The sequence below is a fragment of the Artibeus jamaicensis genome, unplaced genomic scaffold (assembly GCF_021234435.1).
Source record: "Artibeus jamaicensis isolate MK-2021 breed Jamaican fruit bat unplaced genomic scaffold, CSHL_Jam_final contig_1044, whole genome shotgun sequence".
NCBI lineage: Eukaryota > Metazoa > Chordata > Mammalia > Chiroptera > Phyllostomidae > Artibeus > Artibeus jamaicensis.
The window spans coordinates 627,889-648,673 of NW_026521208.1; the positions used below are offsets into that span (position 1 = coordinate 627,889).

Below are 20,785 nucleotides of genomic sequence, written 5' to 3' on the forward strand. Positions count from 1 at the left end.
GTTCACCACTTCCACCTATTCTTTTTTTTTTTTTTCCGGATCAGTTGGAGGGGAAGGCAAGCTGGTTTTTGACAGCAGGAGAGTATTCTGTGACATTTACCGTAGCAGCCAGTAGAGAAGAGATAGGTACTCCCCCAACTATGTACAGTGACAACCGTAATCTTCAATCTACCCACCCACTTTTCAGAAAGAGTGGGAGGATGATAAGGCTCTTGTTGGGGAGGGAAGGCTTCTGATTTGGATCCAGAAAGGAGTGAGGTTGAGGGAGGTCAGATTCTGAGGTAAGGTGAGAATAAGGGATGGTAAATAGGTGTAGTGTGCGAGAGAACAAGAGTCGACCACTGCAGTATTATAGTTCAGGTAACAATGTAGTGGGCTAAGATCGGGGGGTGGGGGGTGGGTGTTGTGTAATATTTACAACAGCATGCAACAACTATTATATACAATAATATTAGAGCAACAATCATATGAAAGAATCTATGATATACCAAGCTTAGGGAGTATTGGACTTTCAATGGTTTGCTAACTGGGCAAGAGGAAGTAAAGGGCAGTAAATTAGCAATACACTATAGTTGAGGGGACAGGGAAAATCTGTCAAATGATACAATATATCCAGCCAAGGTAAGGAAGACTATACAGAAAGAGGAGGAATACAGAGAACTATTAAAATAAAAGATGTAATAATAATGAAGAAATAATGAAAAAATCAAATATGTAGTAACTTGTAGTTTTTCTGTTATAGCAAAGTGAATTTTGTCTCTGTCTCTACTGTTGGAATGCCCCCTCTTTGAAAAGTCCAACTCTGGTCTTTTCACCATTCCAAGTCTTTTGCCTCATTTGGGGGGGGTGGGTAGAAAAGAAAGGAAAAAAAAGGCAGCAGAAGGGAGGAAAAGTAGTAGGTTTGGAAAGAAAGGAAGAAGGAATAAAACAAGAGACAAAAAGAGAGAGGGTAAAAGTATTTAAAGATAAAACAATAATAAAGTTAAAATATAAAAGATTATTTAAAAAACAAACAAACAAACAAGCAAACATAAAACCTGTTGGTTTTCAGCTGGTCAAGTCTTTTCTTCTGGTCACATTAGCTGCAGTAGTCTGAGGGTCGATTAGTGCTGCCTTTCTCCTTTCTCGGTGAACTCAGCCGGTCTCACGATTCCTCTCCAAAGATCCTCTCCAAAGATCCTCTCCTCAGTGCCCCACTGAAAGCAGACTTTCCCCAGGATTCACAGTTCTGGCCTGGGGTGTGGACATGCATTCCAGCCAGGCTTCTCTCGTCCCACCAGCCTGGGCGCAAACCCTTCCCAGTGCTATGTGGGATTGCAAAGGCGACTCTCGATTCTCCCAAGCCAGTGACCACAGACCCTACATGTGATCAGAGCTCTCTGATTTGTTTCTTCATACCCACTCCACTCTCTGACAATCCAAGCAAACAGATCTCTGTTGGTGTTTTTCAAACTGTGCCCAGCTGGGTAGGGAGGGAGCTGGTGACTGGCTCTCTCCCAAGGTCCTTGCTGCCAGCCCTCAGCTCCCAGAGACTGAGGCGGACCAGCCTGGACCCTGGCACAGCCCGGGCCCTGGCACGGCCCGGTGGAGGGCCTGCAGCCTCTGAGCTGTTCCCTTGGAACTTATTGACCTGCAGCCATCTCTCCTCACAGTCTGGTCATTCAGAGTCTGCTCCAATTTCTGGAGTCCTACCTTCCTATGCTGGGTCCCTGTTGGCTGTCCGCTGCGCTCCTCCACAGATCAGCCTGGTTTTTCTCTGGTACATGGGGGGGGGGGGGGAAGCAAAATCCTTTGTCCTTCTCCGCCGCCATCTTCCCATAAATAAAAAAAATTTTTTTCATTCTTTTAGTACTTTAAAGATGCTGGTCCACTGTCTTCTGTCTTGCATTGTTCCTGAAGAGATGCTGGCTGTGATTCTTATTTCTGCTCCTCTATACACGTGACTTTTTAGTCTCTAGTTGATTTTTAAGATTTTCTCTCGATCACTGTTTGTAAGCACCTCAACTATGATGTACTTTTGTATAATTTCATTGTAATACTTATGAATGTTGGGGTTCATATAGCTTTTTGAATTTGCACATTCAAAATTTTCATCAGATTTGGAGATGTTCATCTCTTAGTTCTTAAAATATTTTGTCTCTCCTCTGTTTCTCATCGTTGGAGACACCAATTATACATATGTTGGTCTTCTGAAATTGTCTTACAGCTCACTGATGCTTTATATGCTATTTTTTAATGCGGGCGAGAGGGAGGCTATTTCTTTCATTTTGGAGAGTTTCCATTGCTGAATCTGAAAGACTAGGGTGTTGCTAATCTTTTCTTCAGTGTCTACATTTAATTCTGTTCAGTCTATGTGTCAACTAACACATTGTTTTGTTTCAGCTCTACAGTTTGATTTGGGTCTTCTTTGTATGCTTCCCTGCCTTTACTTAACATGCATATATTTACTTTCTTAAATAGATGAAATATAATTCTGTAACTGTCATGATGTCTTTACTATGTTGGGGTCTGTTTCTGTCAATATATAGAAGTGGGCAAAAGTAGGTTTACAGTTGTGAGTATGCTAAACAGAGTTCATCCCTGTGTTTTTCTTCATTAATTAGCATATCACTTATTTGTATACAACTGTAAACCTAGTTTAGCCCACCCTTGTACTTTTGTCCTACTTATGGGTCACATTTTCATGTTTCTTGGCATGTCTGGAAACATTGTATTCGGTGCCAGACCTTGTGAATTTTATAAGTCCATCTCCATATATACCTCTGTCTCCTACAAATACACAGAAGGTATATGCATATATGAATACAGGCATACATATATTCTCAAGCTTTGCTCTGTGGTCTGTTCCCTGGAAACACTTTTAATCCCTTCAAGACTCACTTTGAAGTTGTGTTACTGAACAGAGAACCTGAGAAGCCTGCAGCCGAAGGCAAGTTTTCCCACCGTGCAGTATTTCCCGACACTCTTCCGAGTACTGCGCTCAACGCACCGTGTGTTATAAGGTTCTCCCACTCTGGCTCGTGGGACAGCAAACCCTCCCTGGCCTCTGTGCACGCCAGTGCTCACTTTGTCCTTTCCCTACATTGGCTCTTGTCCCAGCTAAGGTCATTTCCTGACACACGTGGCGTGATCCTCACCCAGCTATGGGCTTTTGGGGACCCTGGGAGATGTTCTCCTCTCGACGAAGCCCCCCCTCCCTGCAGGGCTCCCCTCTCCAGTTCTCCATCCTGTGCTTTCTGCCACCCGAGTCTCCCTGAATTCTCAAATCTGTTTTCTCCACTCACCAAGGCCACCCCTGCCACCCCAACATCTGCTGAGCTGACCGTAGGGCTGAGCTCACTCCTATCCCTCTTCTAGGAATCAGTGTCCCACACTGGCTGTTGCCTGACGTCCTTATTTCATGTATTTTGTGTCATTTTGGTTAACATGACAGGACCAACCCGGTGGTGTCTATCACTCCGTAATGGCTGGAAATGGAAGCGCACACAGACACTGGGTAAATTTCCGTGAGCTCTCCACTGTCTGCAGGGTCAAGTTCAGACTCCTGGGTTTAGCACAGCCCGCCCTGTACAAGCTGACTTCACCCACTTTCGGTAATTCAAACAACTGGCCCAATCTTGGCTGTGCCTGACTTTCATCTCGGGCGTGTTGCACTTGCTCCGGCGTCCGCATGGGGAGACCTCCTTCCCGCGGAGCCCCCATCTGGCCAGGGTCCACCTGGTATTCACGACCCAGCCGGATCGCCAGCACCTCTTAAACTCTGCCCGAGCTCGGTGTTTGCTGTTACCGTTCTGCGCCCGCTGCGTTCAGGACATGCCTCCTCTGCGCACCTGAGACACCGTCACGGGGCTTCCCGGTTTGCCCTGTACCCCTCACTGCGGCCTCCGAGTGTCCTCGAGGGCAGTAACCTCTACGTTGTATTCACACCTTCATCCCTCAGCCTGACGCAGCGCCTGACTTGCAGTGGATTCTTGGCGAGTGGGTGCTGATGCAGGAACGCCCTGCCTCAGGGTATAATCTTGTTTCCTGAAGGTAGCACTGAACGGCCTGTTTGAGGAGCTAGAGAATGATCAGTAAGAGAAACTAAATAAAACTGGGAGGGGAGTGGCTGCTCCTGTTCTAGGGTCACCAGTGAGGATGCTGAGCAGGTTTGGGCGCCCTCCCCCCCCAGGATCTTATCTCAGCCTTAAAACAGTTCACAGGCAGCGGTTTTTCATTGTCTTTCATGCTGGTGGAGTTCTGTGACTGATGACTGAGAGAAGTACTGGGTTGGCCAAAAGTGCTCGTCTGGATTTTTCCATATGACGGGTCTAATTAGTAGCTTAGTTGTCTTTAACTTCATTTGAAAGGAATTTGAAAGAATTATATTGTGACAGCTGTCATATCAGCATGCATTTTTTAAAAAACATATCAAAGTTGGTGAATTCTTGTGCAGTCATTTTGATATTGAAGGTGGAAGAAAACACACAGCATTTTTTACCTATTCTGCTATATTATTTCAAGAAAGTTTAAAAGGCTGCCCTGGCTGGTGTAGCTCAGTGGATTGAGCGTGGGCTGTGAACCAAAGGGTCATGGTTCGATTCCCAGTCAGGGCACATGCCTGAGTCGCAGGCCAGGTCACCAGTGGGGGACATGTGAGAGGCAACCACACCTTCATGTTTCTCTCCCTCTCTTCTTCCCTTCCCCTCTCTCTAAAAATAAAATAAGTAATAAAATAAATATTTTTTTAAAGTTTAAAAGGCAAATGAAATGCCAAAAAGACCTGCTGAGTGGATGGAGGAGGTGCCGTGATTGATGGAGAGTGTTAGAAGTGGTTTGCCAAGTTTCTCAGTCCTATTAACATTTTGGCCAAATAACTCTTTGCTGTGGGGCTGTCTTCTGCACTGGAAGGGGTTTAGCTGCACCCCTGGCCTCTACCCAGCAGCCGCCGATAGTGGAAAATAGGTGACCTACTCAAAACATCCAAATCAATAAAGTTGTTGGTGAAAACTTAAACGTGTTCTTTATTTTACAGAATAAACTAAACGGACTTTTTGGCCAACCCAATAGTCCAGGAAAAGTTATTCCTACGGAGTCCACTAGTGTTAATATAATCCTGGTCAAAGCAACAGCTTCAGCCCTGGGAGATGGCTGGAGTTAAGGTTCTTCCACCTTGACTGAAGGTCAGCATCTTAGAGATTTGGGCTTCATATCCCCTGAATTGCCCGGGGTATGTGCCATTGGCATAATATACACTGGAGATTCAAGATATTTTTAATATATCGAACATTTAAATTTGTTATATGAATAAACACACATTGGAAACATACTCCAAAACAAAATGACAAATCGAAAATGTTTGCGTACAACAGCAGAGGGGTAATACCCTCCTGACAGACAAACCCTGGTGAAGAATCAGGCAGCAACGGGGTCCAATACTCCTGCCTGGTGCTGACAGCTGCCAGTTTGGGAGCCAGTGAACAGTTCAAAAGCCTGACTCTGCAATCCGGGCAGCGGAGGGTAGTTGCAGAAGGAAAACAGGATCCACCGGAGGTTTAGAGAGAGACCAAACCAAGCCCAAGGTTATCGACTTGTTTGCCAGGCAAGAGAAATTTGCTGCACAGTTAACTGAGGGTTGGGGGTGGGGGGCGGTGCGTGGGGATCGAGGGGGCTTGTCCACTAGACTAGGAGCTCCGAGGTGGTGGCTGTGCTGAGTGGTGACGGACACGTCCCCTCTCAATGGGACAGGCTGGGTCCATGAGTCCATGTGGTCAGAAAAAAAGTCAGTGGTCTGTCCCCTCAGAGTCTGACAGCAGATTAGTCAGCACTCTGAGTCCTTTGTCTGATGGCTGGAATGTTGTGGTTGTTCAGTGGCCTCACCAGGACACAGTTTCGGTGAAACTCAACTCCCAGGTGTGCAGAACTGGACACGGGCTGTTTCCCTTTTCCCGGTGCCATCCTGTAATTCCTCCCCCAGAGAGTTGGGGAGACGCAGCCGCTTCCCCGGGAGAAGAGCCCAGCACGGGCTCTGTGTCGTAGGGGAAGTGAATGCCGGTTCAAATCCCGGACTCGAAGCAGGCGAGAGTTGTCAGGTGCTGAAGAAAGGAACTTGAGGTTTGAAGTAGGGAAGCCTTTTTTTTTTTTTCCACCTTAGCTGCCTATTAGCTGGATAAAGCCACCTAAGTGTCAGCCTTGTGCGTGGGTGTGTGTGAGGCAGACACGCTGCATCCCTCCCGTATCAGTCCCTGGGGACAGTGAGTGAGATGCTGCACAGAAGTAATTCCCGCAGTGGCTGCCTGCTCCGCACACAGGGGTGGGCTCAGCCGGCTGAGAGCTCTCCCCTCTGCGAGGCCGGAGTGGCACGTGCGCCCCCACACCTGCGGTGCCTCCGCGGCCCCCCATGCCCTCCTCCCTCCCGGCATGCCCCTCCCATGCTCGCCCTCTTTCATGTGTATGGCGTTCACTTCTTCCTCCTCTGCTCAATACCAATTTGCAGGTCCTAATTAAACACTAATGCAATAGTAATTCAAAGACTATTTGCAGCTTCAAAGGTGACCTTTCTTCCTATTCTTCATTAATAAGTTAGATTATATTCTAACGCCGGTACAGTGTTCCTTTTTACTGTAAGACTCTAAATAATTAGAATAATTAGTGTCGGCTCTCTCTGGTAAAGGTAAATAGTCAAATGCAATCGCAAAGCAGTTGTGGATTTGGGACATGAGAGAACCGGTATGTTACGTGCCCGGAACCAGTCCGTGCCTCCTTGCGGTCCCCCCACCCCAACTACAGGGCCACGCACGGCCTATAACATCAACCTGACGTTGCCCACACAGGGAAAGACCTTCAACCCTGCCCACCATGCCTCAGAATGTTGGGAGCTCATCGGACAAGGCTGGGTGCTCTGTCATTCTTGTCACGGGGGAGGGCAGGCAAGGGTGTGAGCAGTCGGGGACACAGAGAGCTCAGTGGCATCCCACGCTAACAGATGCCCGAGTTCCTGTAGGACAGGGGAGAGAGTGGGCACTTCGCTACATCCAGAGAAATGACGTGTGTTCAGAATGTGGGAGGCTCCTGGGCGACTGGCCCTAAAGCCCGAGGGGAACCACCGACTCTCCCCACCAGACATCTTACCACTCTGGTCTGAAGCCATCACATGGAGGAATGTGTCTAGCCCATGGTGGGCAGTGACTTACAATGGCTGCAGTATTTCTTTGTAACTTCTTTAGGTCCTAAATGTTGCGTGTTTAAGGCCATCTGTGAAAGAGGGGTACGGTGGGACCCTAGTCAAGGGGGACGAGGAGGACGGCGGCGGGGGTGGGAGAGGCAGAGACAGGGTCAGTGGTGCTGGGAAAACTGCAGGCTGACTGGTCACTCACACTGGTTCCTCAGTGCTGGCCCGTGGGGCCACCTGCCCATGTGCTCAGGGACCCATCGTCTGTGATGCACACCCTGTTCCTCAGACCTCCCACAGGGGACCCGAGGGCCCGTGCACAGCCTGGGCTTGGCATCAACCCCGTCCCTTCTGCTCACACTGGGTGAGCCGGGACTAGCGACTGGCCCCAGTGAACTGCCAGGGCCCCGGGAAGGGTGCGAGGAAGCGGAACAGCTGGGCAGCACTGGTGTCCGTGCCTCAGCCTCCTCTTCTGGTCACCCGGACTTGTCTGCGTCCTTCTTCCCGATGGCTGGAGACAGTGTGCAAGTTCTGCTCGGTCAGTGTGTCCAGCCCCGATGGCCGGACCCCTGAGCGCTGTACGTAGGCAGGGTGTCAGGTTAGAGCCTGGCTGCTCCTGGTCTGGAAATGGGAGAGATGATGGGTCCGCACTCGCTGCCCAGGCAGCCAGCGCCCACTGCAGGAACAAGAGCAGGGCCCCTGCAACACACACTCACTCTCTGCCGCCGCTGCTCGCCAGCGGGGGGCGCCCTCCCGCCACCCAGGCTTCCCCCTGCTGTCTGAGAGGGGCTTCACATTTCCCACTAGAGTCTCTCCCACTCACTGGGCACTAAATCCAATTCTTCCAGTTCCTCTAGGCACTTCCACCCACCTGTTGGTATCATTAACTCCTGTGTTTGTGTGTCCGTCCGTCTCCATTGGTCTCTTCCATAATAACAGCGTGTTCTGAGGCTGCGTGTGCCAAGGTGGCCCTCCCAGTGTCACTGCCGGCCTGTGTTCCACCCAGAGGCTCAGGTTCACCCTCGTCTCCCTCTCTGGTTCTGACCGCCCCTCCCCCCTTCGGACCCTGACTTCCCAGGCTCAGAAGCGCCATGGTGCGCCCAGCTGCTGAGGATGAAAACCGCTCCCACCGCCTTCCTCCTCCTCTCCTACCCTTTCTCTCGTCAAGAATCGCCTGGGGAACAAGGTACAAGTGCAGAGTCCCCTCGATCCGCTCTCCCTGCCCCCCCCGCCGCCCCCCAACCCTGGCCTTGCATTTCTGGAGCAGGGCCCAGAAATCTTGTTTCTAGCAGGAGGCCCGGGTGGTTGTGACACTGGTAATGGCTGTCCTCTTTGGGAAACAGGGACCTCCCGGCCACACACGCTGCGGCCTCTCAGGTCTTTCCTTCTCTTTTCCCTGAAACACTGCACTTCGCTTTTGCAAGAGAGACTGGCCATCTTCCCCCATGACTGGCTCTATTACCTTTCTGCCCCCCCATTGCTGGGACAGGACCTCTACAGGGGACGGCGTCAGGCAGCCAAAGGGCGACTGCCCTCTGCTCTCGGCCTCCCTGGAGACTTGGCCGTGTCTCCGGAAACTGGGTTCCATGGGACTCCCCTGGGGGAGGCAGTGTGAGGGCCTGGGAAGGGCGCGGCCACGGGCCAGTCAGAAGGGGTGCCGGCTGCAAACCTGGCCCGAGTCCTGGTCGTCACCACCAGCAGCGCCTCGGGCTCCCAGCCGGCCTTCACCAAGACACCTGCACGGCCATGCCACAAGTCAGAGAGGTGGTCAGGGGACCTCCCGGCCTGGCTCCAGGGCCTGTGGGGAACACCTGTCCCCTGGGGTGGGTACATTCTTGTCACGCCTTCATCATTGCCTGTAGAAGTCTTCCTTCTCACACTTAGTGGTGTGTTCAGAGATTCATTCTGTACATGGGGCTGTTCACAGAAAGTTACCTGGAGGACTCTCTCCTTATCCTCTTCCTGGCAGGCGTGCTCCTTACCTCCTTGTCTCCAGCAAGCAAAGGGTGAGAGAGAATAAGGAGGCTGCCTTCTACACTGATAATTTTTTAAAACGTATTAACAGGATTATACCATTTTCTTTGTCTTACACTTTATATATGTTATAGTTTTATGTCTTGTCTTTGTACGTTTTAATTTACAAGGTGAAAAAGGAGGTCTCAATTTCTTTGATTCTTTGACCTCTGGGTTAGGGAGGGAATCATTCAAGGCAAAGAGCAGAGGAAGCCCCCTTTGCTCCTGGCGCACCCTGCAGTGTAAGGAGAGTGCTGAGCACCGCAGGGGAGGCGTGCCTGAGCTCTGCCCCTGACCTTGAGCCGGGAGAGGCGTTGTCCTCCGTGGCCCGTGCACAGCATCACTGCTTCTGGCTTCTGCGCACAAAGCCCTCTGCTTCCTGATCAAACCCAGAGACCGGCCGGCCGGCTGCGGCTCAGTGCAGAAGCAGAAAAAATTCAGACATTCCCTGAGCGCTTCCAATTTTTCCAGTAATTGTGGCCCGTGGGAATCTAGGTTCATTCACTCAGGTCAGAAATGCCACCTTTCTGCGTGTTCGCTGAGTTACTCTAATTTTGATGCTAAACATCGATCTCTCTAGGCTGCCAACAAATTCAATGTGCCCTTCTAAGGGTTCTCCACAGCTCTGGGGCGTAGACAACGGAGACTCCTCTGCCGTCTGCCCCAGTCTGCAGGTCACCACTGGGACAGCTGCCCCACCCACACCTTCCCCAGAGGCCTGGGAGCTCTCCACGTGGGGGAGAGGGGTCTTTGGTGGCCGGGTCAGCGTCCGGTCTCTGCAGAAGGAGCCCACTGTCCTCTCTGACCCCCCATTCGCACAGTGCACCCCCACAGCCCGGGGTCAGCTTGCTCTGCTCAGACGAAGCTCCTGCCTGTGGTCCGCCTCTTGAATCCACTGTGTGTTCTGAGGCTGAATCACTGGCAACCAAAATTTTAGTTTGCCTTTCCCTGAGAACAGAGAGGACAGGGCTCGGAAAGTGCTTGGCGGGGTAGGGGTGGGGCTGTTGGCCTCGATCCTCATGGAGCTTAGGAAAAACTAGGGCAGTCTGATACTAGAAGTCTGAAATGCTCTACCACCGGGGTGTTTGTTTGGTTTCTGCATCTGAAATTTAATATTCCCTCCTCCTCACGAATGGGTGCGGGCTACATCTAGATGCCCTGTTATGCGTTGAAGGCATATTTTAGTTCCTGTTCTAGACTGCATTCGACAAAATAACTGATTCTTGCAAATTGAAGCAAAAACGATTTGGGGGCATCAGGGAAAAAGAGAGATTGAGAGAGAGAGAGAGAAAGGGACTGAGAGACAAAAAAGAAACGACAGGAGTTAGCCAGATGAATGAGTCGTGAGAGTGAACAGTGAGAGAAGGCACTGAGGAAGCACCTAGGGACCAGCCACCGAGGAGAAAGGGAAGCAGATGAACACCGTGGTCTCCGCCCTGAAAAGACCACAGCTGGCCGGGGACATGGGCCTCCAGGCAGAGAGTGTGAGGACATGAATGAACGGGGCAGGCAGGTGGCCCGCCCAGCGCTCCCGGCAGGAAAGCTGGCCCCGAGCACCCTGTTGCCCTGAAGCACTAGGACTGTGGGAAAGTTCAGGACCAGGTCCCTGTGGCCCAGGGGCAGCAGAACAGGCTGTGCCCCCCCCCCCCCAAGACAGCAGAGCCTCCTACGTGGAGAAGCTGCCGCGAGGGTGTCTTCTGGCAGCTTCGCTCTGTTTGTCAACGTGCCACCCTTGAGCTTGGGAGAAGCCCCCCCACACGCGGTGTCCACACTGAGCGTATCCCAGACAGTGCCCTTGCCACGGTCAAACTGCCCTGAATGCAGGCAGGCGTGTCCCTGTGCAGTTCCATCCTACGGCTCCTCCCAGTTCAGTGAGGGAGCAGGGAGGGTGAGTCTCTGTGTTTCAGTCTTGGCTGCCACCTGCTGGAGAAAGTTCTCCAAGGTTTCAATAGTGAAGTGAACTTGGTTCCTCCCCGTAGGTCCCTGGTGCTTCGGAACTGCTGCACCTCATTGGAGCTCAGAGCGAGGGGTCTGTGGGCCCGTGAGTCTGTGTGCGGCTCCTTGTCACAGCCCCCAGGCCTCCAGAAGCCCTCCTTCTGGATGAGCCAGAATTCTGGCACCGGTGCCCTGGGCGGGGAGCCTGGCGTGGACCCTGACGTGGGGCTGGGACCCCTTGCTTTTTCCTCGTGGGGCCTTCTCAAGCCCAAATAGCCCTCCTGTTTCCTCACCCTCCATGCCACATCTCCACCCCTCCCACCTGTGTTCACGAGGCCTCCCCTTTGTGTCCTTACTTGTAGGACTTCTGTTTTGCTGGTCTCCCGGCAGTGTGTCCGTGACGGTTGTTCGGTTGTAATTCTGACGCGGGAGGAGGTGGGCACAGCGTGACACTCTCTTGTCATTTTGACCAGAAGTCCAGAGTCAGGATGGATTTGTCAATAATGTTTGTTAAGTGAATATGTGATTGAATGATATGCTGACGTTTTGTTCATGACACACTTTAAAACTTGTTTTAGAGTAACAAAACAAATGCTCTCTCTTAATGCCTGAAGAAACCCAGAGTGAGTCGGACTCTGTGTATACACAGGCGCACACACACATGCACACACACACACACACACATCTTCATCTAGTCGTTCATTGATCAATGGACCCTTAGGCTGCTTCCATGTTCTGGCCACTATAAACGATACCACTGAGAACGGGGGGGACATTCACTCAGTGTTGTGATGAGACGGCCCCGCAGGTGCGCCTTCTGCCTGCGACCTGGAACTTCCCCCCCAACCAGGGCAGCTCTTCTCATCCTGTTCTTCCCTCCGCACTCTCATAGGTGGCACGCTTCACCGGCTGTGTCTTTAGCCGAGAAACCGGGCTGGCAGATGCCACAGTAGTCAGTTTTCAGTGAGGCCAGGGGAATACATTTGCAAAAAAAAAAAATACAAAGTTAGACGGCTTCTGATGATTTTAGCTGAGCACCACAAATCTCAAAAGCAGCAGATACTGTCCCCTCAGACTTCATATAGGTGCACAGCCTCGGCTCTCCCGGGGAGTGAACACGGAATCCTGGGAGTTCATTCAGGGCCCAGATCCACCGGTGTCTGTCCAGCCTTGGACGGACCCCCGGGGAGCTCGCTGTGTCGAGAGGGAGGGAGTCCTCTCTGTGGCTTTTGGGTGGTAAAGGTGTTAGGCGAGTCTCTTTTTTTGCACACAGCTGAAATGTGTCTCCCCAGAGTCCACAAAGGGACTGGTATGTGGATGGTGAGGAGGCTAGAGTGTGAATAATTGGGAGGTTCCATAACTCGGGGCTTCTGTAACCCCTAATTGTTTGTAGTCAATCCATTCCCCCGTCCCCTTGCACCTAATATTATTCACTTGGTTTCTGTGCTTTGGAGCTTCAGCTCTTATAAGTTACACGTCTTCCGAGAGAAGGTTCCATCTAGGAGAACGTGTGGGGAGCGGTTCCTTCCAGAAAACAGGAGTGAAGAGCAGCAGCGTCTGTGTGATTGACACCATGCATGTGTGTTTATTGGTCCACAATCACTAGCAACATCTTATCTAGAAAAGAAATTAGGGAGATGATGCGAATATCCACTTGTTAAAATTTAGGGCAAATCTTTCTTTTGTGGACCACTTACTTAGTTCCTAAAAAAAAACCCAAAACACAAAAGGCTTTCTCCTACCTCCATTTAGCCTTAGAAAAAAGAGGCTTCATTGTGATTTAATCTGACTTTTTCCCCATGAAAAGTCACCATTCAGTGACCCTGGCATACAGATGCTCCAACTGGCCATGGTGCTCTATTCCCTGCTGTGGGGTTGAATTAAAAAAATGCGGATTCCAAGGCCAACTTTAAAATATGCAAAATAAATTCATGGACCAAAAGCCACCCTAACATCCTCCTGATCTCATCACTCATGTAGGTGCCCCTCAGTTTTAAGCTGTGCCCATAAAAGGGCAGAATGTGTAAACCACTGGGGCCCAGGACAATTTTTTCATGGACAGGTAACAGAAGGCGGAGTGAGAAGTGTGGCTGACATTAATGAAGTGGCCACGGCAGAGAATTGACGGGCACGTTCCTGTTTTCTGTAGCACAAAAAAGGAAACTCCGTGGTATTCTCAGGAAGCCAACTCTGACCTTCACATATTTGTTCCCACAGCTACTGTATCAAAAGCCTATTTTTGAGATTATTTTTCAAATTTTACAACTGAGAATACTGAAATTACTGGGGATACCCACCCAGCAAGTGTGGGGTAGAACTTAAGTGTAGGAATTTCTGTAAGGGACAGGTGAGTAGAATATCTTAATTAACCCAGGAAGCTGCTTTATGCATTCTGTAAATATTTGCTGAGTTGTTGTCTAAATGAAAGTAATGTGAAGATAAATTTTCTGGAGAAGAGAGGTCTGCTTCTCCAATAAAAAACTAATTCTTTCATGGTATTAATACATTTTTTTAAGTTTGGTAGCGGTGCTACTGATTATAGAGAATATGAAATCAAAACAACAGATAATGAGGTTTATTTACTGTGGGTAATTCAGTGGGTGACATTATTTTTCATGGTTTTGGAGTCCTCAGGCTAATTTCACATGCTTCTTAAGGTTTTAATTTGTGGAACAAGTAGCTGTAAACACAGGGAAACCTATCAGCATCCCAGCAACCAGGATGCTGTGCTTTCAAAGGCATTTAAAAGTAGTCTGTACGCTTGTCTGCCATGTCCTCCAGCCCCTGACAGCAGCGGTCTTTCCTTGGACCGCCAGTGCTCGGAACAGCTCCAGCTACAAGCTTCCCAACTCTGAAAAATTCCTTGGTTAACCTCTCATTTTCTGTTTCCTCCCCTGCAAGTCAGGCTGGTCAAACATGCTCTTGGTACTTATTTTGACCTTGATTCTTGCAGTCCACGGTGATCTTCCTAACCTCCGCCCTTACTGGCCTCACGGCTTTGCCTTTTCCTCATCCTTGCACTTCAAGCAGCTGAACATTCCTTAGCCTTTTGCTTCTGTGTTTGTTAGTAGCCGTGGGCCACCGTGGGTGGTGTGTGAGCCCGGCCTTGGGCCTGAGGGTGTCACGTGTGTCCTCAGTTAGGTGGGTGAGCCACTTACGTGACCAGGACGATCCAGTCTAGGGTGATTCAAGGGAAACTTGATCAATGATTCGGGGGTACGAGTCCAGGAAGGAAAAGCCTAGTGTTCAGGGACTGCGGGTGCCGTGCTCTGCCTTCCTGGGGCTGGGGTACAAGGGGGTCGGGTAGTCACTGCAGCCACAGTACCCCCCCCAGCCTCGGCACACCTACCGCACACACAGAGGGTGCGGGCACCGAGAGACACCGCATCCGTGATCCCACGGGGTTTGTATTCTGGCAGAGACGCCATGATGTTAAGCCGCTAAACACAAAATTACGGCGTCCAGATGGGACTTGGCCCAGTTCCCGCCGAGTTTTACACTCCTAGTTTCCCGTTTATTGTCCAAACATGCAAGTAGCTATTAAATATTCACCAGTCTTTAAAAGAAATAAATAAGGCATGGTTTTAAATCTTTTATCAATTCCTTTTACTGTCAGTGAAGAACGCTTCTCGACATTTCGGCTAGCACAGTATTAGATGCCTTTGATTCCTTGGTTCCCAGGGATAGCTGGAAGTCTGTTATCAGAAACGTCCTGTTTCTTAATGGGTGATCTCAGGGCCCAGTTTATGTTTTTCAAGTCACTTGTGGGGATGGCAGAAAGGTGGAGTCATCGGTAAGTCCATGGGGAACAAGGGCTTGGGTCTGTCTGTCGCCTGAGAAGGCGGCTGCCCGCCGTGGCCCTCCCCGGGTGGGAGCTGGTGGCCAGACCCTGTGTGAGCCGAGTCTGCAGGGCTGGCCAGGCAATGGCGAGCCATGGTTCTGGCTGCCTGGGGAACTGGGCTGAGAGGGGGCTCATCAGACAACTATGATTACCAAGTGAAATCTGCGGCCGGCAAGGAAGGGCCACCTGGTATGTCCCGAGGAGGTTTCTCTTTCATAGGCAGTGACTCCCTGGGAATGGCCGGGCCTCTCGGCCTCAGTTTGGATCTCCGTCAGGTATAAGGATCGTGTATTCTGAACAGGACGTCTTACATACAACTTCCTAACCCAGCATCTCACATTCCCGATGAAGTCAAACTGACTTCATCATTCCAGAGGGGGTCCCACCCAGGACACTGGCCTTGGCAGGTTAGTCCTCCAGCACACAGACCATACGAACTGTTGTTATTATTAAGCGCTGAAGGTGAAGTGGTAAATCACACTCACACGGTCCTAAATTTAGGAACAATTAGATGCTGAACGCAGAGGCCTTGCACACACACACATTTCAAAGGTCCTTTCGTGCCTTTGCCCCACCCCTTGGTGTGGTTTTCCATCTAGAATAGATTTCTGGGCGACTTTCAATTTAGAATAAAATGATTAGAGTACTGTGGGTATGGGTGTGGACCGGGTCACAGACAGGGTATCTCTGGTGGGTCACGGCGAATAGGTTGGGAATCACCACGCAGATCTCACCCCTTTACAATCGCAGCGTCGGGGAGAGGATGGTTGCGGTCATGCTCACTGACGGGGGCACGGGTCACCCACCTCAATGACGTCAGACCCAGGTGCTGCTGTACTTTGATTGGTCAAGTACTCCTTGGAAAACACGAGCGTGAGCGGGAGCCTGTGGCGGATGCACGGTACGCGTTCGGATCGCTGCACGAATGCTGGAGCGCCTCCTCCTGGCCCAGTGATTCTTGCGTCTCCTGAAGTGGCCCTGGTCCCCCCCCCAAAAGGAAACTGTTCTCTGCTTGGCAAAAATTAAGGGAAGAAGATACACAGGGGTGGGCAAAAGCAGGTGTACAGTTGTTCGTATGGAAACTAATACAATCATTGATAAAGAACCAGACAAGAAGAAATTGTTCTGTAAGCCTACTTTTGCCCACCGCTGGACCGCGTCTGGGACTGTGGTCCGCCCCCAGTTCCTGGGCCAGTGCAGCACCCCCAGAGCTGCGGCCACTGGCGGATTTCCCCATCTGCCCGAAGAGCAGAGGGATCAGAGCGTGTGTTCACTGATCAATGACTAGGTAGCTCGGTGCCATTTTGGGTGGCCCATCACCAGATTCATAAAGGCTATAAATGTGACCCACGTAAGGAAGAAAGACAGAAGTCGCAGGGACCCGGGAACTCAGGTGGCTCTCCCAGCAACCTGGTCAGGACGGACCCTGGACCGGAGGGGGCAGCGTGAGGGGGGAGGGCCGGCAAGCTCCCGGGGTGCATCTGAGACGTCGTCATCTGCAGACTCCCCGTGTGCGTATACAGATGATCAGTGATGGGTGCTTCTGTAAAGGATGTGTTTTTCCCGGGCTGCCTGGCCCGTGTCTGTGCTGGGGCTGGGAGGCGGGCAGTGTGTGCGTGGCCCAGACTCGGGCCTCCCCACAGCCCTGGGTCCTCGGCCTGCGCTCTGAGGCCGCCCCGGGCCGCCGCCTCCCCCAGGGGTGTCCTTCTCTTCCGCTGCTCAGGCACGTCCGCCTCTCTGTTCACTTCCCTCCTGCTCTTAAAGCCCCACCTCTCCTCCCACGGCCCACACGGAAAACAGCTCTGCACACAGGCCCTGGTGCGCAGGCGGGGTCACGGGGGATCTGGACAGTAAGTCCCGTGGAGAGAGAGTACAGGGTGTGGTGACCATAATCCTGGGCTGTTCCCGAAATCAGGTGCATGAAATAATGTTGTTACCCATCAACCCTTGAGCAAATCGATTTAAAATACAGAAACATTGAAATGAGACTTGGGTGAGAATGGAACAGTGGAGAAAAGACTGTTTTCTTAGAAACTGACTGCAGACGTGCACGTTAACTAAGTATTTTTATTTGACATCTGGGTTTCAATCTCAGGTTTATCTGCGCAAACAATCACAGCGATGTCTGGCGGCTGGTCTTTCACACGCGGGGCAGCAGACGCCTCCGTCACAGCACCAGGAGGGACAGACCGCGGGCCCCTCCCCACAGCACGTGGGTTGCGGGTGGGAAACCTGCTGGGCAGGTTCTCCACACCTCACGGTTTGTACGGCAACATACAAACATGTGGTTTGGGAAACGGGCCAGAAGAGGGTCTGTCATGGAGGCGACGTGAATACATCTCAGGGCCCCGGGTGGTTTAACGCCGTCACCCTGTGCGTCACCCACCCAATAACTGGCAGTGTCCAGCACCTGGGTGTGGGCAGCGGCTGGGGCCCCTCCGGTTTCCAGCTGAGGTCAGGGCCTCGGGGCGGGCGTGGCCGGACTGGGACGCAGGCCTTCGGACCCAGGCCCTCCGCACACGGTGCTCAGGTCCGCCGCGGGCTGCCCAGCTCGTTCTCCAGTCGTCTGAACAAACGCGCTGCCTACGGACCAGGCGCTGCAGGGCTGTGTCGGGAGGGGCTCCACGTGTGGGCTTGGTCCCTGCGCACGAGGGTTTCAGCCTCGGCTGGGACTGTGCGGGGGGCGGCTGGTCTGCCTGGTCACTCCACCACGGCCTGCCACTGGGCGGCCCCGGGGCTCGAGGACTTTTCTCTTTTCAACCAGAGTTTCCAGAACGGCCTGTTTTCAGGTTTAACAATGAGGTCAACGAGTCTCATTTTTAAGGGACACCAAAAAGGTGCCGTAGGGCCAGGGCCGGAGGGAAAGCGTGCCGTGCTGAGCTCTCGGCCGCGGGACACGCGGGGCCCGCCGCTCACACGCTCGGAGCAGCCCACAGAGGCGTGCAGGAGGGGCGTGCAGGAGGCGTGTGTGGGGCCGGGAGCCTCCCCAGCTTCAGGGTAAAGCCGTTTTCTAGTGTGAGCGGGGTGATGGACAGCATGAGGATGACCAGAATTGGACAGTGAGACGGTCCACATTAGTGTTCCAACGGAATGTGGTAGAGTTTATTTTCTTAAAAATGATGTTCCCCCTCGCTATAAAACTCAGCTGTGTCATTTGTTACCTGAATTATCTGAACATTGACAGCTTTAACCCTAGCGGGCTTCCCGTAAGAGGCTTAGATCCTTGCACCGGAGGAGACGGCCACTGAGCGGTGAGGTCACTCGGGTCAGCTTCTGATGGCCATGGTCCACAGGAGCGGGCGGTCCGTTTCCACGGTCACCACTCCCGACCCGTCGTAGGTGTTGGAAGTGCTCACCAGCGTCCCAAAACTGAGCATGTGGTTTGCTGTAAGACAATGAGAAAAACGATGTTGGGTGAAGGCCAACCTTTCTCTAGTGGGAAATGACTTTGTCAACAGTTACCAAGAAGCAGCTAAGCACCTGCTTCGATGGAAGATACGTAAAATACGGGATGGGCAAGATGGAGGGTGTGGGATTTGGAGCAGAAAGTTTTCTAAACCACCTTTCCTGGGGTTGGTTGTTGACCATTTGGATACATGCCATTTTCATACAAAGTTCCATGAAAATTTTTTCTTTACTGACTGTAAAACCCAAATCCGTTTCTGTAATGTGCTACTTAATTCATTGCCTGGTGCAATTTTAATTTTTCCTTGGTGATTCAGAACATTTTATTTCAGTTATTACATTCTGTAGCAACACTTTTAGCTTCAAATACAAATGATATCACGCAGGAAGCTAATTGCTTCAAGACAGCATAGGATTTTGATTTTTTTCTCATAACTTAAGAAGAGCCGAAATGAACAAGACTTATTTTCTCTAAAATTAATAGGAACTCAGAGGTCCAAACAGACTTCCAAATGTGCATGCATATGACCTTGAGCTCAGCTACACAGGGAGGGGAAGAGATGAGATCATCCTGGAGGCTACTTCTTTGTCCAGGTAAAGGCTGACAAGTTAAGTCCTGTGATGAGAATCTACATATTCGTGATTATGGTCACACGTCTAACGAGACGGCAGCAGTGAGCGCCAGGCACAGACGGGCACCCTCGCTTGCCTTGCCTTATGGAACGGCAGTTCACTTCACCAATGAGACGGACTCATTTCTTTCTTTATTTAGCTAAAATTCAAAGAGGAAAAATACACAAATGCTATGGAGCCCACTCCTCAGAGTCAGAAGAGGCCCCTGACTCCCCCGTGTTAACTGGGGGTGCATGGTGTGGGCGCAGGAACCCGACCCTACTGCTCACTGCCCACCAGAGGGAGCCTGTTCTTTCTGAGGAAATCTTTGAAAAGGCCATTTTAAAGTTCAGAAATAGTATTATTACAGAATAGTGTGTCACTAGTACTACCAATTCACACAGTTTGCTCACTGAAACTCAAATTACTAATTTCCATAGCTGACAACACCTTTACTAATGTAAACACGAAGTTACAAAGTGACCTGCAATTCAGTGCGAGCTAGAGGAAGAGGCCGATTCTCCAGCCCCCAGCCCAGGCCTCGGGTTCCCCCCAGAGCCACAGGGGAAGGGCTGGGACCACTCATTCACAGAGGCGTGTGTCGTTCACCCAGGGGCTGCCGGGGCCTCCACGCTTCAAAGTGGAAACTCCCAGGGAAGGGCCAGGCCTGCTGTGCCCACCTGAGTTCGACACGTGCGCTTTCAGACTCTGGAGACGGGTTCGTTAGCATCCCAGTTCCCACTGGGCTCACAGGTGCTGACTTGAGTCCTGTCTCTCTTCCTTGGTTACTCTAGTGAAAGGTGCGTGAATTCTGTGTATCTTTGCAAGGAACCACCTCTGAGTCTGTTGATGTTTTCTATCGTTTTCTGGTTCTGTGTTTTCTGCGGTAACCTTTGTAATCTGTTTTCTTCTGCTAACTCTGGGTTTAGCCAGCGCCTCTTCCTTCTAGTCCAACAGGGGTGAAGCCAGGGTGGCCGTCCTGCTCTGGGTGTGGGCACTCACAGCTGCGGGCCGCCTCTTAGGGCCGCTTTGCCGTGACCTTGAAGTTGTGGTACGCCATGTTTCCAATCATACGGGTCTCAGGACACTTTATTTCCCTCCCAGTTTCTTCTCTGGCTTGCTCAGGAGAATGTTGCTGAATTTCCAAGGACTTGTGCATTTCCCAGTTTTTCTTCTGTAACTGATTTGCAGTTTCATACCACTGTGGTCAGAGAAGTGGTTGGTGCACGTCACTCCTCTGGGATTTGCCAAGACCCGTTTTGCGGCCTAACTTAGGGGCGATCCTAGAAAATGTTCCACGTGCTGTCTCGGTCACCCATCAAACCGAAGGCTGGGCTGCGCAGCTGCCTGGGTCCCCTGGCCGGGCTTCCTAGACAGGCAGGACCGGTCCTACGGCCACAGCAGGAAGTAGGGCCAGCAAGCAGCTTCCCTGCTTGGGCGGTGCCGCCAGCAGGCTCCAAGGCCAGCCCAGCTCCCTCCCGTTGGGGACTGAACCAGGCGGGACTGCACACCCAACTCCCTGCCACATGAAGCCGCCAGCTTTGTGCTGCAGATGGAAAAACTCACGCGCCTCTGTGAGCAGGGCTGGAGGACCGGCTGCGTGGCTTCCCCTGTGCTCTGGTCAGCGTCCTGGCTCGGCCGCCTGAGGACTGTTTTCAGTAGTGGGTGGGGCTGTGCATTCATTCCCCCCCCCCCCCCCCCCCCGAGATGCGGCAGCCTTACAGACTCCAAGTCCCGCAAGGCTCTTGTCTGGGGACAAATTAGGTAGAATCGTGCCCCAAGCTCCCCGGCCACATGGTCACTATACTGGCTCTGCCCTCCAGGGCCAC

The 20,785-nt window shown here is 51.6% G+C and overlaps 1 protein-coding gene across 2 annotated transcripts in view; it reads right to left on the reverse strand.

The window, feature by feature from the left end:
• Window positions 1–16,992: 16,992 nt before the first annotated feature.
• Window positions 16,993–20,785, reverse strand: part of TPK1 (thiamin pyrophosphokinase 1) — a 264,873-nt gene continuing 261,080 nt past the window's right edge. For both annotated transcript variants that reach the window (XM_053663182.1, XM_053663183.1), the window contains one exon: window positions 16,993–18,324. In XM_053663182.1, the coding sequence (XP_053519157.1) occupies window positions 18,206–18,324 (119 nt within the window). In that variant the 3' untranslated portion in view covers window positions 16,993–18,205. The remainder of the gene's footprint in view (window positions 18,325–20,785) is intronic.